The sequence below is a fragment of the Labrus bergylta genome, chromosome 1 (genome assembly GCF_963930695.1).
Source record: "Labrus bergylta chromosome 1, fLabBer1.1, whole genome shotgun sequence".
Lineage (NCBI taxonomy): Eukaryota > Metazoa > Chordata > Actinopteri > Labriformes > Labridae > Labrus > Labrus bergylta.
Window position 1 is genome coordinate 31,068,749 of NC_089195.1, and position 15,578 is coordinate 31,084,326.

General features: G+C 44.0%; 1 protein-coding gene across 2 annotated transcripts in view; it reads left to right on the forward strand.

The window, feature by feature from the left end:
• Nucleotides 1-15,578, forward strand: part of si:dkey-92j12.5 (multiple PDZ domain protein) — a 49,340-nt gene that overhangs the window by 23,317 nt on the left and 10,445 nt on the right. The window contains exons 22-36 of one of the 2 annotated variants that reach the window (XM_065959112.1): nt 899-1,231; nt 3,665-3,859; nt 4,485-4,662; nt 5,762-5,872; nt 6,231-6,296; nt 7,413-7,484; nt 8,003-8,102; nt 10,348-10,565; nt 10,995-11,086; nt 11,177-11,291; nt 11,813-11,905; nt 13,602-13,676; nt 13,778-14,128; nt 14,589-14,672; nt 14,910-15,103. In XM_065959112.1, coding sequence (XP_065815184.1) covers nt 899-1,231; nt 3,665-3,859; nt 4,485-4,662; nt 5,762-5,872; nt 6,231-6,296; nt 7,413-7,484; nt 8,003-8,102; nt 10,348-10,565; nt 10,995-11,086; nt 11,177-11,291; nt 11,813-11,905; nt 13,602-13,676; nt 13,778-14,128; nt 14,589-14,672; nt 14,910-15,103 — 2,277 coding nt within the window. The remainder of the gene's footprint in view (nt 1-898; nt 1,232-3,664; nt 3,860-4,484; nt 4,663-5,761; nt 5,873-6,230; nt 6,297-7,412; nt 7,485-8,002; nt 8,103-10,347; nt 10,566-10,994; nt 11,087-11,176; nt 11,292-11,812; nt 11,906-13,601; nt 13,677-13,777; nt 14,129-14,588; nt 14,673-14,909; nt 15,104-15,578) is intronic. The other variant, XM_065959119.1, reaches the window with a different exon arrangement.

Here is a 15,578-nt window from a genome sequence, read left to right on the forward strand (position 1 = left end):
GCTAAGCTAGGCTAACCAGCTGCTGGCTGTAGAAGTGGTGTAGTGGTGCCTAAATAAGAAGGTAAACTCTTAGTTTTACCCCTAAATGTTTGTTTTTAAGTGTCCCGTCCAGCAGAGGATAAGCAGCTTCTGTTATAAACAGTGGCATGTAAGGCTACGCCTGCATATTTAGTTAGTGTGGACTAGTAACTAGCCAATTAGAGACAGGGAAATTATCAAAATATCAAAACCACTATCAAGTCTCGTGGATAACGTGATGACGTATCAAGTTAAAACTTTTAAGTCAAATCAGTGTTGCGCAAACATACATCTATTGTCGAATAAAGTTATTCAAAATCAAACTGAAGGACGGCTGAACATGTGAAGACGTTCTGTGCATATCTAAGATTTAGCCGATACAGATCTGATATTATCGGCTTGCTGATTAATCGGTCGGGCTCTAAACATTATATTTAAGTATTTAAATATGGATTAGCATTATAGATCTCCTTAAAATTAAATTACAGTTCTAAATCAATAAAAGCAATACAAGTTCTGTTAAAAGCTTTTCGTCTTCTCATCTTTCCCCCAAATTATAGAAAAGTGGTATCAATAAAGCTTCGGGTCGTTACAGAGTCTCAATAATGGTATCAATATACCCAGCCCTAATTAGTGGTCAATAAGCGAAGTAATAAAGGCTTACTTTCCGGGACATGAGAAAACATAACACTATTATTTTGTCCCTCACTGGCAGAAGAAATAGTCCATCAAACCATTCATTTGTCTGTTTCCTTGTCAAAACATCATTCGTATGTTTTGTTGTGCAACTTTGGCCTGAAAGTTGAAGTCATGTCTGTATTTTAATTCTTTCCACCCCGCCCTCACTTTTTTTCTTCTCCCACACCCTCCCTACCCTCAGCGTAACATATGTCCCAGCCCACCAGGTGGACAAGCACCGCAGCCGCCTGTGTTTACCCCCTCTGGCGTCCATCTCAGTAGACAGCACCCCACCCTCCCCTACTCCGGCTGCCCCGTCTCCAGAACCTGCCTCGGCCGCGGCCTCGACCAGATCCCCCGGTCGAGTCAGAGCCGCGGCTTTCACTCCGTCTTCATCCGCCCTCCAACCCTCCGCCTCGGTCAAAGCCAGAGCCGCGGCCCCAAATCCGGCCGCCGTCCGAGCCTCGGCGTCCTTCAGCGCTGCGTCCAAAGGCTCCGCTGTGGTCCACACCATCACGCCGGCTCCTGACTCAAGGTAATGTAAAAAAATCAAGATGCCCCGGAGTATTATTTATGGTCGGCTAATCCTTACTCAGGCCCCCGGAGTGCGAGATAAACCCGTCTCTGGGGTTATTAGACTTCAAGGCTCCGGTTTATTACATGTTGTTTGCTGCAGAGATTTCACACCTTTGAAACGTTCTACCTGATGGCAGTCGTTTTCAAAGCGTTCACCTCAGGCTTGAGATCTTTTTACAGCAGAGAGCGTTTTATGACTGCAACACATCACATAATTCAATTACCCAGCAGATTAAGTCACGCTAATGATCAGAGTTATTATCTTGCCACTTTAATTAAGCGTGTCCGTGAGGAAACAAAGTGTTTTTCAGAGCGTCTGCAACCAGCTCGGCCGCGAGTCTCTTCCAGTCCATCGTTTCCCCTTCTCCATTCTTCTCCCGTCTCTGAATGTTGAATCTCTCTGAGTTATATTTAGCCGTCCGCTTATGGATCTCAGTGCTGACTGTCAGCGAAAATGAATTGTTTCGCTTCTGTCTGACGCCGCTTTCGCTCCATCTTCCTGCCCTCTCTCTGCCTTTCTCCTTCCTCCCCTCACTCCCATTTCTCTCTCCGCAGCCTTTTCTTCTTCTCTTATCTTTCAGGACATTGTCTCCTCCTCTGCTGGACCGCTCTCTTGACTCTTTGTGTCTTACATCTGTCTCTCATGTCTCTCTCGCTCCCTCGGTCATCTCGCTCTGGTCTTTTTTTTTTCTCTTTGCCTCATTTTCGCCCCCCCCCCCCCCCCTCTTCCCTAACCACGGCCCAATCCCCCGCCCCCCTCCTGGCCGCTCTCTTTCAGGCCTGGTGGAACCATTTGTTCTGGCCTCTTCTGTAACTTAACTGGCTATAGGCTCCTGCTGCGCAGATAGCACCACTATCACTCACCTCCACGGGCTTATTACAGCTCTCCACCGTTAAATATATTCATGAAAAATTCTCTCCTTCTCTACCTTTTTCTTCCACACTTTCACACACACACACACACACACACACACACACACACACATATACAGTGTATATATAACAGATACGCTCTCTATATATGTGTGTGTGTGTGTGTTTGTGTTAACACCCCCTCACTCACACAGACATGCACACAAAGACACAACTTTAATGTGAACTCGCTGGCAGAAAATGTGTATTTTCAGGGCCATTTGGAGCTGAAGAAGTGGATCTTCTCAAGGCCCGGCCAATAAAAGTCGTATCTGGCCCGAGTGTCACAGTGGGTCATGACTTATATCATGACCCACTGTGACACTCAAATATCAAAGTACACCAAGATTTCTTGTTATTCGCAGCATTTCCTTCAAGTGTGATCTAGTGGAAGGCCACTTTATTCACAGTGTGAGGGCTTTAAGTAACCATTACTTGAACCAGAGAATAGTCCATGGGATGTTTCTTTGGATAGGTACGATCCTTCTTAGTCTGAAAATGAAGAAGGATGGCCTGGAAACATTTTCCAAAGCTCAAGATGATATCTTCAGAGATGCTTTGGTTCTGCCACTGACTGTACCATATAGAGCGGTGATCATCAACCTGTGGCCCCGCTAGCCACATCCAGCCCCCCAAAGCTTCCCATCCGTCCCTACAGAATATAGGGAGCAGTTAAACGTAACACATCACAAAGCTGAAATACTCACATTAATGGCAGAAATAACATTTCCCCCCTCGACACTGACAGCAGTCAGGCTTATGTCCGAGCATATTTTAAAGTCCGGCCCCCACAGGGTCTGTCAAGAAATAAAGCTGGCCCTTGTACAAATGTAGTTGATGACCCCTGGTACAGAGGAACACGACGACTATTTCTTGGGCGCTGTCATCTTGCCATGGCCGTCATAACTGCAGTGGCACCTCAGCGTCTGCTGCTGATTGTGACGGCAGCGTGGATATGATGATGTTTGATTAAATACGTCACACAGCTGCAGAAGAAGGAACCTTAAAGAGGTGATCTTAACATTATTCAGACCAGGGCGCCGGTTGCATAATATTTCCCCTTCACAGTCCGTCTATCTGTTAATGTAGCAAATACTGTATGTTCTTTTCAGGTTGGGGTCGCTAGCCCTAAGCCCATCCGTCCACCATTTCTGGCTTCTGGTGTGTTTTGGAGTTAGTTTGTTAGTCGTAAAATTTGTAAGAAGTGTTGCACCCCATGTACAACAATACAATAGTATTACAATAGTCCTCATCGTAGCGGCTCTGGGTTTGAATCTGACCTCTGCAGCATGTCGGCCCCCTCTCTCTCTCCTCCCAGCCTTTCCTGTCTCTCTACAGCTGTCCTATCGAAAAAAGGCAAAAATGCCCAAAAAATACCTAAAAAAAAAGAAGAAATGTTGTTCATAATCATGATTTTTCTTTCCCCCATTGACCATCACACACATCTAATTATTCTATGTCCCTTTCTTTTTGCTCTCAGTTGGCAGATTCCAAAATCTCTGCCTCACATGAAAAGGCAGGAAGCAAAAGAAGTTGAAGGGAGGTCAGAGGAGAAGAAGGGCGCGCCTAGTGGAGATGTGAAAGTACCAAAGCTGGAGGTAAAGGTGGACGGTCAGTGCGAGGGAGAAGAGGAGCTTTATTCTCATGCGGCGGTATCGTGGGATCAACCCAGAAGGTTAGTGAATCCGTGATGTAAGTATTAAGTCATTCGCTTTTTTTTTCGTCATTAGAGTTTTCCATCTTCTGCCACTTTTATCCAAAACCCTGACCCATGATGTCCTTTGTCCTCCCGCTGCCCCCGCCCTGAAAGGCTTAGCGAAATCCTCGTGTGCTGAGGTTATGTTCACGGGAGGGGTTAGAGTAGCACAACGCAGGACTCAACCACGCTCACAATTCTCTTGCCTGGAAGACGGGCGAATACTTTCACACACTGTACTTATCGCGTTTACGACTGCATCCTGCTCGGATAAATCACATAAGCTGCGCTGCATGCAAAGAGCAGCTTTTGTGTGTCTCTCCCCGGCAGGTATAATAATCTATTGTTTTGACTTAATCTCTGAAACTCTATCCGCAGCCCTAAGCAGAGGATAAAGTGAAAGGAATAAAAAAAAAGGCACAGGCACTGGATTAATTCTCCTTCTTGTGCGTTTCTGCAGTAATGCTTCAAACAGAGTAGAGAGTATACATAAGACATACATTGATCACCGCCGTACACACACACACACACTGTAAGGAGGCTTTTTATTCCCCAGCTCTGGAGTATGTGTGGATGTGCCTCATTTGGGCGCTGTGTGTTGCAGTGTGCGGCTGACTCGAGCGCCAGGTCAGTCCCTGGGTATCAGCATAATGGGAGGCAGAGGCATGGGCCGCAGACTGAGCAGTGGGGAGATGATGAGGGGAGTCTTCATCAAGAGCATCAGCCCCGACAGCCCGGCAGCACATAATGGCACCCTCCGGACTGGAGACAGGATACTGGAGGTAGTAGTGTGTGTGTGTGTGTGTGTGTGTGTGTGTGTGTGCGTGCGTGCGTGCGTGTGTGTGTGTGTGTGCATGTGTGTGGTAATGCCTCTTCATTCTTGATGAGAGCTTTTGAGCGTTAGAAAAACTGAAAAGTAAGTTAAGCTAAATCTGATTCCGCGTATCTGCTGCATATTGGCATCTGTCTTTTTTTTTTTATCTCTGGATGCAGAAATATACTCAACTCATGATGTGATACAAATAGGGGTTGCAAAATTCTGGGAGTTTTCATAGTTGGAAACTTTCCATGGGAATAAATAGGAATAAACGGGAATAAACAGGAATAAAGAGGAATTTAACTAAATTGAAGGTTGGCCCTTTACAGGGAACTTAAATATAGTTGGGGATAATGTATTTTAGCATAATCTTGACTAAAACAACCACATTTCATGCAGGTACACTTGAATAGCCATGCTGTTCCTCAATCACATGCACATAGCACACTGATATTACCACAGGGCTATTGAGGCCACGCCCCCTACACGCGCTGTGCATTCCTCCATCACATGCACAGATGTCATGTTTTTGAATTGTATTATTTTGTCATGGATGTCTGCTTATGACGAAACAAAATGTTTACATTTATGCAAGGCTATGATGCAGTTCGATTAAATGACCCTCAATTTCCAGTAATTCCTATAAATTCCCATAAATTCTCATGGAAGTTTCCGGAAATTTACTGGAAATTTTCCACCCCTTTTTCAACACTAGATACAAATCACAATACTGGATTTATAAAATGATTTTAAAATGATTTTCTAAGAATTTTTAAAGAAATTGTGCAGCCTGTGTTTCTGGCATTGCAGCACAGAAAGCTTTTATAAGACACTGAGTCTTTACTATTGGCTCTAAGGTGTTCATCATGAGCCCTCGTTCTTAAAACACTGATACTTGTAGTAATCTCTTTGGCTCTTGCACTCGTCAGGGTGCAGTTATTGCAGTTAAGAATCTGCTTCCCTGCATTAGCGCACAAAGACTACTACTATTAGCTCCATAAAGACAGTGAACAAAGTAAAAACATGTTCTAAATATCTGCTCTGTGTGTTCTGACTCGGTCAAGGTGAGCGGTGTGGACCTCAGAGACGCGAGCCACGAGCATGCGGTGGAGGCCATCCGCAGGGCAGGATACTCTCTGGTCTTCCTGGTTCAGTCTGGACAGCACAGATCTCAGGTACTTCAGAGAACAGCCCCCGATAAGCACATGATGAACTCACCTCGGCTCTATAGTGCAGTGTATGTTCCGGTATGTAAACATCACACACACTGTGTCCGGGGATTCTCCCGAGGCTCTAAGGTTCTTACACACTGATTCAGTCTTCGACAAAAGCAAACAGAAGGTTCACTTCATGTTCTGTTGGACTCCATCACTGTGAGGTTGCGCGTGGGAGTTTGTAGCTATACGATGTAACGTCCTCTGGACACAAAGCATAACATATTTGATGTAACAACATTTGAAGCTTTTTTTTTTTTGTTTCACAGTGGTATAGATTGTTCATCTGCCTACTCTGCATCTTGTGTTTCGCCCACAGTCCCCTATGCTCACCAACCACGAGAGACTGACTCCAACACCGCAGCCCAACTCCAACTGCAGCAAGGTAACACTGATCCTCCAGACACTTTGAGCTTCACTCTGCTGGTTTCTGCTTTAATAAGACAAGTCAGGTCACACAATGTTCACTAGTTGCTTATTAGCATGCTAATTAGCAGCATACCGGCTGCTTATTGAGCACTTATTAGTTTCACATTCTACATGACCATAGTCTAAGAGTTTACCTTCATCACCCTCCTTACTACGGCTTATTGATAACAAGTTAGGAAGTTAAGGAACTTGAATTGTTCACCTCTCAGATCAACTGGGATTAAACCCACTGATGTTGTAGGGAGATGTCGCTGCAGTAAATGGATCTAAATGGTAAATGGACACAACCACTTGAGCTTTTATGGCTCCTTTTCTAGTCTTAGGATTACTCAAAGCGCCATTGTCTTGCGTCCTGCTCAAGGGCCTTGCTCAGGAAATAACTGACCTTAGAGACGCAATTTCCAGATTTGTTCCGCAGCCAGTATGCTACTAATTAGCATGCTAATGGTGAATATTGTGGCCGATAAACATTTATAATTATAATACATTTTATGCTTTTTAAGACACTCGAAGACACTGTACATTAGTTGAAAATAGAAAGATCAAGACATCACCATAGACAGTATAGTACAAACTCACTAACATAGCAACATTACATACAGCACATACACGACAGCAACCAATGACCACATACAATCACACATTAAAAGTTTGTTTAGAAAGGTCAGTTTAAGGATGTGATAAATCCACTCCATCCACAGGATTATGAAGGTTAAGTAAAGAAAATGATGATTATAATATATTCTGTGCAATGTCGTCTGCTTTTTTTTTTGTTGTGTTTTTTTTTTTATAAAGTCGTGACCGCAGTTTGAGGAGCAGATGACAAGCTGTACAAATCGTTTTTTCTTTTGTCCATTTCTGTTCCCACACACGAGCTGATGTTTGGCTGTGTGTCCTGTATTGTATAGAGAATCTTATGTATACGCTATTGTATATATAGAGAGAGATGAATCACTGACACCCACAGGGCATTCCAAAAAAAAAAAAAGATTTAAAGAGGAAGACTTGTGTTTGGGTGGTGATGATGTGTGTCGTCCTCTTATCTGTTCTTCCCCCTCCCTCGTGATTGTAGGAATCAGAGAAGCTCAGTGGTCTGTTCCTTAGTCTCTCCCCTACAAACCCCTTCACTCCCACCCCCTTTAAGGTCAGTACAAGTGTGTGTGTGTGTGTGTGTGTGTGTGTGTGTGTGTGTGTGTGTGTGTGTGTGATATTGTGAGTTTGCAGCATCTTTAAAAAACCCTTGCATTAGCATTTGCACTGAGGGCCAACTTCCAAAAACTTAATTAACGTGCATATTTGTAGATAGAACCCTTGTAGTTCAAAGTCCCTCGCAGCTACCTTGTTTGTTTAAGCCCTTTTGTTTTTCTCTCTGGTGGAGATGCCTAACTCTCTAAATAGACAGCACAGTCGTTTGATGTTATTTTTTCCCCCCCTGCACTTACAAGTCGGATACAAAATAATGCATGATTCTGGTCATCTTTCATGTTATTTTTAGCCGACATTAAAACTGTGTTCATTAATTCATCCCGTTCATCAGTTTTCCCCAATGCTACATCAAGCACGCTGAGCAAAGCCTCAGGGGTAGTCCAACTCCTGCCTGAAGGACCCCTGAGGCATCCCCAACTCCTGCCTGTTCAATAATGCAAAAAATGTCTCCCAAAGGTACCCTCGCCGGCGTCGGAGAGGAAGCATCGGAGGAGCCCCATTACGGTCACGACGGCAATCACAGCTGCGGCTGAAGACGAGGACGACGCCGGCAGGAGTGAGTCTGCACCATAAAGATGTCCGGCATGCACACACACACACACACACACACACACACACACACACACACACACACACACACACACACAGAGATCCCTCAAAGCCCCTTTAGCGATTAGAAAATTTAGTGTAGGGGCCCACCTTTCCACACACATCCATTATAAAAGACAGAGCTGTAATACTGTAATAAAAATGTCAGCTGTGTCAAACACAGTCAGGAATTACTCTGTGAGTTATCACAATGACCAACAGCATTTAATAGTCTACTACTGAAAGTCACCAAGAGCCATATGAGCAAATGATTTTCATGCCATTCAAATATTAAGTCGACCTTGGCTTAATATGTTCTTGTAGAGCCCGTGTTCAGTTGTATGAATGTTCATCTTTTAGAATTCAAGTTTTTTTTTTTCCCCCGGCATAAAAAATTTAAAACTCCTGTGAGAAAGTTTTTAGCTGGTTCTGAAAGAGTCTGAAATTGATGCTGATATCTCTGTATGAGCTGCAAAAACCAACGAGCAGTATAAATGGACAGGTTCTGCATCAAAATGTAGAATCTGTACACAGGGAGCTTGGATTTTCAGCATGTTTTTTTGTTAGCGGGACGTTTGTAGTCCGAGCTGTGTTGACCAGTAACGCATCAGAAAGCTTCATGAGGGAGAAACAGATATCTACATAAAAAGTGCAGTCAGCAATCCATTAGAAATTACATTTTAACCAACTTCAGCCACAAATCTGCTCGACGCTGCGTCATGGCAGCCGTTCAGCGTTCTGATTACCAAAAAAAAAAAAAAAAGTGCAAATTGAAGAGGAGTGGAACTCGATGCAGAATCACCTCCCACATGTTTTCAGTAATTGCCTCGCCCAAGTCGTCCTCCTATCTCATCTCTATATTTTTCTAAAGAGGAGGGGCGCAGTGAAGGGGATAAGAACACATATTACAGGACTAGAACCCTTTGTACATTGTGTAGGTTTCATGGGTGGGTGGATAAGAGTTCAGTCTGGAAGGTTGGGAAAATCTGGGTTTCTATTCTGGAGAAAACTTTGGATTTGCCTGTATCTAAAGAAGTGTGATTTACAAAGTGAATATTTTTATGCTACTACATTCCCTATATACATGTCTTTAAATGATCTGATAATCTTGACTTATTTCCTTCTTACAAATCCGCATCATGATGATGTCACACCAGCAAACTTTATTCCCTTCAATTGCAAATACATCAAAAGAAAAATCTGATTATTTTTCTTGCTCCTACCGCTGATTTTGCCCAAATAAAGGCTTTATATGCGATTCTTCACACTTAAATATAATATAAATCAAGTATATCCTCTGAAAATAACTCTGTGAGTCATGACTGTCTACAATGGGTGTAACACCCGAGTCCCACTGTCTGTGATGTTTCCAGAGTTTTCAGAGTCCTATCTTCAGTTTGTTCACATCGCCGGGACGGCCGGCTGACTCCTCCCCTCACGTATAAAAGTTGTTTAATTGAGGGACTAGAGAAAAGAAGAATAACATACTGTACTCACTGCTTAACTGTGTTTCTAGATCACGCTCATTTCAGGTAAATTTACATGCAGTGTGAAGATACCAGCATAATAAAGATCGCTAGCATTAGCATGCTAACACAACAATGCAGCACATGTTGTTTTGGTTTCATGCTGGTGCTCAAGGGCGACATCTGCTGGATCAAAAAATTGCATATAAAGCCTTTAACATATTGTACTGTTGAACCCAGACTCAACAGATAAACGAGCGTGATAAATAAATAAATAAAAAAAACAACTCACAACAACAATGATCAATTAAATGTAAGTCCTGCAAACACACACATGTACATATGTTAAAGCACACAGACAGGTTGACAGGCGTGCACACACATGGATTCATTAGTGAGCACTCAGGAACCCAAACACACACATTTCTCTCTTCTTTTTTTTTTTTTTTAATGATGCGCACTCACAATACTGTCCACACTTTAGCTTTCACATGTGAGCTGAATCCAGTCACTCTCTATACGTGCCGTATACCAAAAAAAAACATAGACATCTGTCGACATGACTGACATCATCCCTTCCAGACAAATTGCAGCAACACACACACTCACACAAGCTCCTCTGGGCTGTGACGCCTCGTCTCCGCCTGAAGTGTCAGTCATTACGTGTAGCTTTTCTCCTCACTCTTTCTTTGACATACCCGTCACATCTTCCTTCCTAACAGCCCCTCATGTTTGTTAAACCCTTAGCTCTCCTAGAAAAGATGCTCCAGCGTTATGGCAGCCTGTCTGGGAAGCTCCATATGATTGAGCTGGAGAAGAGCCCCGCAGCACAAGGCCTGGGAATCAGCCTCACGGGGAACAAGGAGGATTCAAGGGCCCGCATGGGTGTCTACGTGGCAGATATAGACCCTCGAGGACCTGCTGGTGTAGATGGCAGGATATGGGTTGGGGATGAGCTACTGGAGGTAAGGCGGAGATGAACAGATTGGAGGGATTTTTTTCGTGGTGGAGAAGGAATGCAATCCTAGAGAGACAAAAATATCAGATTTAAAATTGAGAGCAGCATGAAGAGAGCAGTGGGTTGTGGGTAGGAGGAGGCATGGATGAGTAGACAGCGTTGAGCACCAGCACAGTAGATTTATCAGACAAATTACCATTTGAAAGATGGCTGGTGCTGTACTGGGTTTCTTACAACGAACAAACCATGTAATAGAGATGATGAGGGGAGAAAAAAAAAATCGAGAAGCCTCTGGCGGCAGCAGCAGAGAGGGGGAGGGGAATTAGAAGAAACACGGCAGAAAAACACGATGAAAATGTGGGGAAAGAGTGAATACAAGAAAACCAAAGCGAACAAAAAAGTGTCAAGCAAAACTTGCCCTGATCTTTCTCTCCAGATCAACGGGCAGATCTTGTACGGCCGGAGTCACCAGAACGCCTCCACCATTATCAACAACACTCCATCCAACGTCAAGATCATTCTCATCAGGTGACATGGAGAGGGGTCTGGTTGGTGGAGTTTATACATCTCATTGTTTCTTCTTCTATTTCTTTATATTAATATTTTTTTTCTTCGTAGGAATAAAGCAGCTGCAGGTCAAACCCAGGGATCCAGAACAGAGTGCGAGGATGAAGTCGACTCTGCACAGCGTGGAGGATTATCCAGAGACATCCAACACATCATCTTACCTCAGGTGCAATACCTTGGCTTTGTCTAGTGTCTCTCCTCCAGCTGCTCTTATCTAACAGCTCGAGCAACTGGTTAAGAAGAAGCAGACTTTCACCATCACAAAATACACGTAAATGAGAATATGAAAGACCTTCCAGCAGGGGCAGATCCAGGTTTTTTAGGGGTGGGGGGGTTAAATGTGGGGTGGCCACAAATCATATCCATGTTATCTTCCAAAATAAAAGCATCTGCAGGGTTCCTGCAGATCCTAAACATTTGAAAATGTAAGGTCATTACTTGAAAAGAAAAAATCCCGCGCAGCACTCTTGCTAAGTTTCACCAGTTTGTTAGAAAAATCACAACGTTCCGGTCCCTCTGAACCTTTGATAAATGTCGCACACTTGAAAGTAGTTTAGGATTTTGGGGATGGCACCAGTCCTCTCCTGGCACAGATTCCCCGTCATAATAAATGTATTAAAGCGAAGACAAATTTCTTATATGAAATAAAACGTCTTGGTTTAAATGTTCGATCTGCGTGTTTTCTAGGACCACGTCGGTCTCGGCATCTGCATGGCTGAGGAGGAGCCCAAGGACGGCGTGGTGGTCAGGTCCCTAATCCCGCACGGCACTGCCAGTAAGGTGTGACATCATCAGAAGCATCCTCCACATCGTCATCAGTAACATGAATACACCTTCTCCCAGAGGAAGCTCATCTCCTGGGTGTAGCCTGCATGAATCACCACCTGTTCATTTATTATTGATATGCAGTCGTTGTTTTACTTCAGGAGAAGAACTATTCACTCGTACCTGACAGAAATACAGTGGCCCCCTGTCAGAGTGCTTTATTGTATTATCGGATTATTACAACGGAGACATGAAGGCATTAGCACCTGTAATGTTTAATCTGCTTCAACTACTTCATCTATTGGACAGCCGATATGGTGCATCTTACTTTCTAAGCAAGTAATATTCAAAACAGTGCTCTTCATTTATACCTGGGACGTCCTTCCTGACATTTAGAAAGGATCTCTGCACACAGGAGACATGATTCTCCTCACTGCAGCAAAGAAAGATCTCACTAAGAGCTGGCTAGAACAATAGCTGTCAATCAAAGATGGTATCCCCATGATGGAGAACCTGCAGGTAGAACTCAGGTCACTTTAACAGAAAGGCTGGGGAAATAGTAAACATAAAGAACAAAAAAAAGGACAAAAGGAACAATACTTTTTATGTAGGAAAAAAGCGTATGTTTAAACGTAGAGTCTGTAGAAATGTTTGTCACAGATTGTAAACACAGCAGTCAAACTGGGCCCCTCCTCCTGGGCTGATCGCCCCCAGAAGTGCATGCCCACTGCCGGGTTTAGCATACACGTTTACAGCTAGTTGAGCTCGTATTAACAAGGCTGGAAATGAATGCAGGATTCATGATGAATGGATGAGAGACAGACAGAGATACTACAAGTGTGTTAGTGTTTTGCATGCAAAATGGAGAACATTTTGTAGCTTGATTCAGGAAGAATGCTACAATGAGTATTTTTTCCATCCTATCCATTATTTAAACTGCTTTTTCCTGTCCTGGGTCGTGGGGGGGCTGAAGCCTTTCTCAGCTTTCATTGGGTACACCCTCCAATGTTCTCCAGTCAATCACAGGGCTGACATATAGAGACAAACAACCAGCCACACTCACATTCAAACATGTGGACAATTTAGAATATCCAATTAACCTAACGAGCATGTCTTTGGACTGTGGGAGGAAGCCGGAGTACCCAATAATCAAATAAAATCAATAATTAGACCCCTTGACCCCTTATGGGTTCTGGACCTCAAGGTTGGGACAGCCTGTTATCAAGAGTGTCAACTTGGTGATTTTTGCCGCTCACCTCATCCTTCTCTGCACCTCAGAATGATTTTTTTCAGCACACAGGTTTGCACACGATTTCATCATATCTTTGAATCTACCGAGCCTCATTCTCCTGACTGTAACTTTTGGGATCAATAATCAATCAGACTGAGGGTTGAGAATGAGCGCCACTTTACTGTACCTTTAAGGCAGCCGTACACCGTGCTGTAAAGGCCTTAGCTGATCAGTATTTTAGATCGTATTTATACCAGGTTAACCTTCGGATGGTTTTTGTCATGTTTGTAAGTGATGTCGTCATGTAGTCATACATTTTTCACTTGAGGCCCCAGGCAACAGTTATTCCGATGTTTTTTTTTCCAGAGGGTGTGTGTTAGATTTTTTTAATGTCATTCCTCTCCATCCTTCTGGTGCACACACACTTCCAGCGTTGTGGCTCATCACACATTTAATTCATGTCTCTCTCTGTGCACGTAGGACGGCAGGATGAAGGCTGGAGACAGGATCATAGCGGTGGGTGATGAACCTGTGGCAACGCTGTCATTGGACAAGGTATAAACACACACATGCGCGCCCCCCCCCCCCCTCCTCCCCCCCGGACAAGGTCGAGCTAATTTAATGATTTATGACTCACCTGTCTCTTCTGTGCTCAGGTGTCCAGTTTGATTCTCAAACACCAGGTCACTGTCAAGCTCTCCATCTGCCGCTCCGAGAGTCTCACCTCTGCCTCTTCTGCTCAGCCTCTCCCGTCGTCTTCGTCGGATCCCCGCTCAGCTCCCTCCCTCCCCCTCCCCCTCCCCCAGCCCGTCGTCTCCTCCACCCCGTCGTCCCTCACTTACATGCAGACTTCTCAAACTGGACAGTCAGATTCACAAGCAGCAGGTGAAACGTCCTCAGACCCGCTGAGCTGCCCGGTTGTGGCTGGAAGGGAAACCATCGTAGAGATCTGTAAAGGAAGCGTGGGCCTGGGTCTCAGCATCGTGGGAGGATCTGACACTCTGCTGGTGAGAGGAACACATTGATTTTTTAAAAATTTCATCAACTAAAGTGACATTTTTTAACATTTTTGTTATGTTTGGTTTTTTGCAACACCTTCCAGGAAACGGGATAAAATCATACTCATAATTCTATCAATACAGAATATAATTTTAAATCCAGATTTCCCCCGTCCAATTAGGCAGTGAGAGTTCTTGAAGGTTTTTTTATCCAAAGAATATTTCATTTTCAGTGAGAGAGGTGATTTGCTTTTTAGTGGAAATTACTCATCACTTTGTGTGCGTGGTAAAGCCTTGAGAGCGCCATTAAAAAAATAAATACATTTTAAAAGTTTCTTCATGTTCTGATATTTTTTCCAGGGCCCCCTGACAGACAGAAATCCGCCTTTCTTTTCCAACCTTCACATGGCAGCCCTGTGCACATGTAAGCTTCTCTGTAATAATAAGTGTTTTCTGATCCCTCCACCAGGGGGCAGTAATAGTCCATGAAGTAAATGATGGAGGAGCAGCACAGAGAGATGGACGGCTGCAGGCTGGAGACCAGATTTTAGAGGTATTATGTACACACACACACACGTTGATTTATTTAACTTTATATATTTCAATTTTTAGAATATATGCAAACCTGTTATGGTCTTTATTTTTTTATTGTCAGTATTTCCCTCAGATGGTTGGTCAATCTGTGGTGGAGGGGAGGGGGAGGGGGGTCCCTGTCTATTTAAAGTGTTATAGTAAATATATTACTCACATGTCTCTGTATTAACAGCCATCTCTCGCTCTTTCCTGTCAGGTAAACGGTATAGATTTGCGGCAGGCCACTCACGACGAGTCCATCGCCGTGCTGCGGCTCACCACCCAGCGCGTCCGCCTCTGTGTCTTCAGGCATCAGGAGACCTACAGGGAGGAGGACCTGTGGGACGTGTTCGGCCTGGAGCTCAGGCCTCGTCCCGGAGAGGGACTAGGGTTCACCACTGTGGGGAAGAGGTAGGACCCTCAATGAAAAATATAAAAAAAGACACGCACACATCCCCTCAGTGGGTGCTGGATCCAAAAGGGTAAAGAGAAGCAAAACAAAATCCTCCAGAGGTTTGAATCTGGCATAAAATATTCACTTTGACTCAAGGATGAACTTAAACGAATTTGAAGGTGAAGAGTGGAGGTGGAGAAGGTTGCAAATAAAAAGTTTTCGGCTATAACTGAAGAATTCATTCGCTACTGGTGTTTTCACACATGCACAAAACTCCTGAAAATTCTCCCCACATTTTTGTGATAAGCGCAAACTGCCAGATTTTTTGCCCCAGAAATTTTCCTGCCAGCCCTGTCATCAAAATTCTGGGGAAGTCAGGGTGAGCTAGTGTGTGAACGCAGCAGGAGATATTCAGGAAACTTCACAACAGGTAGAGTGGAAGGGGGTGATGACATTTATATAAGCGACCTGTTTGATCTTTGTGCATGAAAT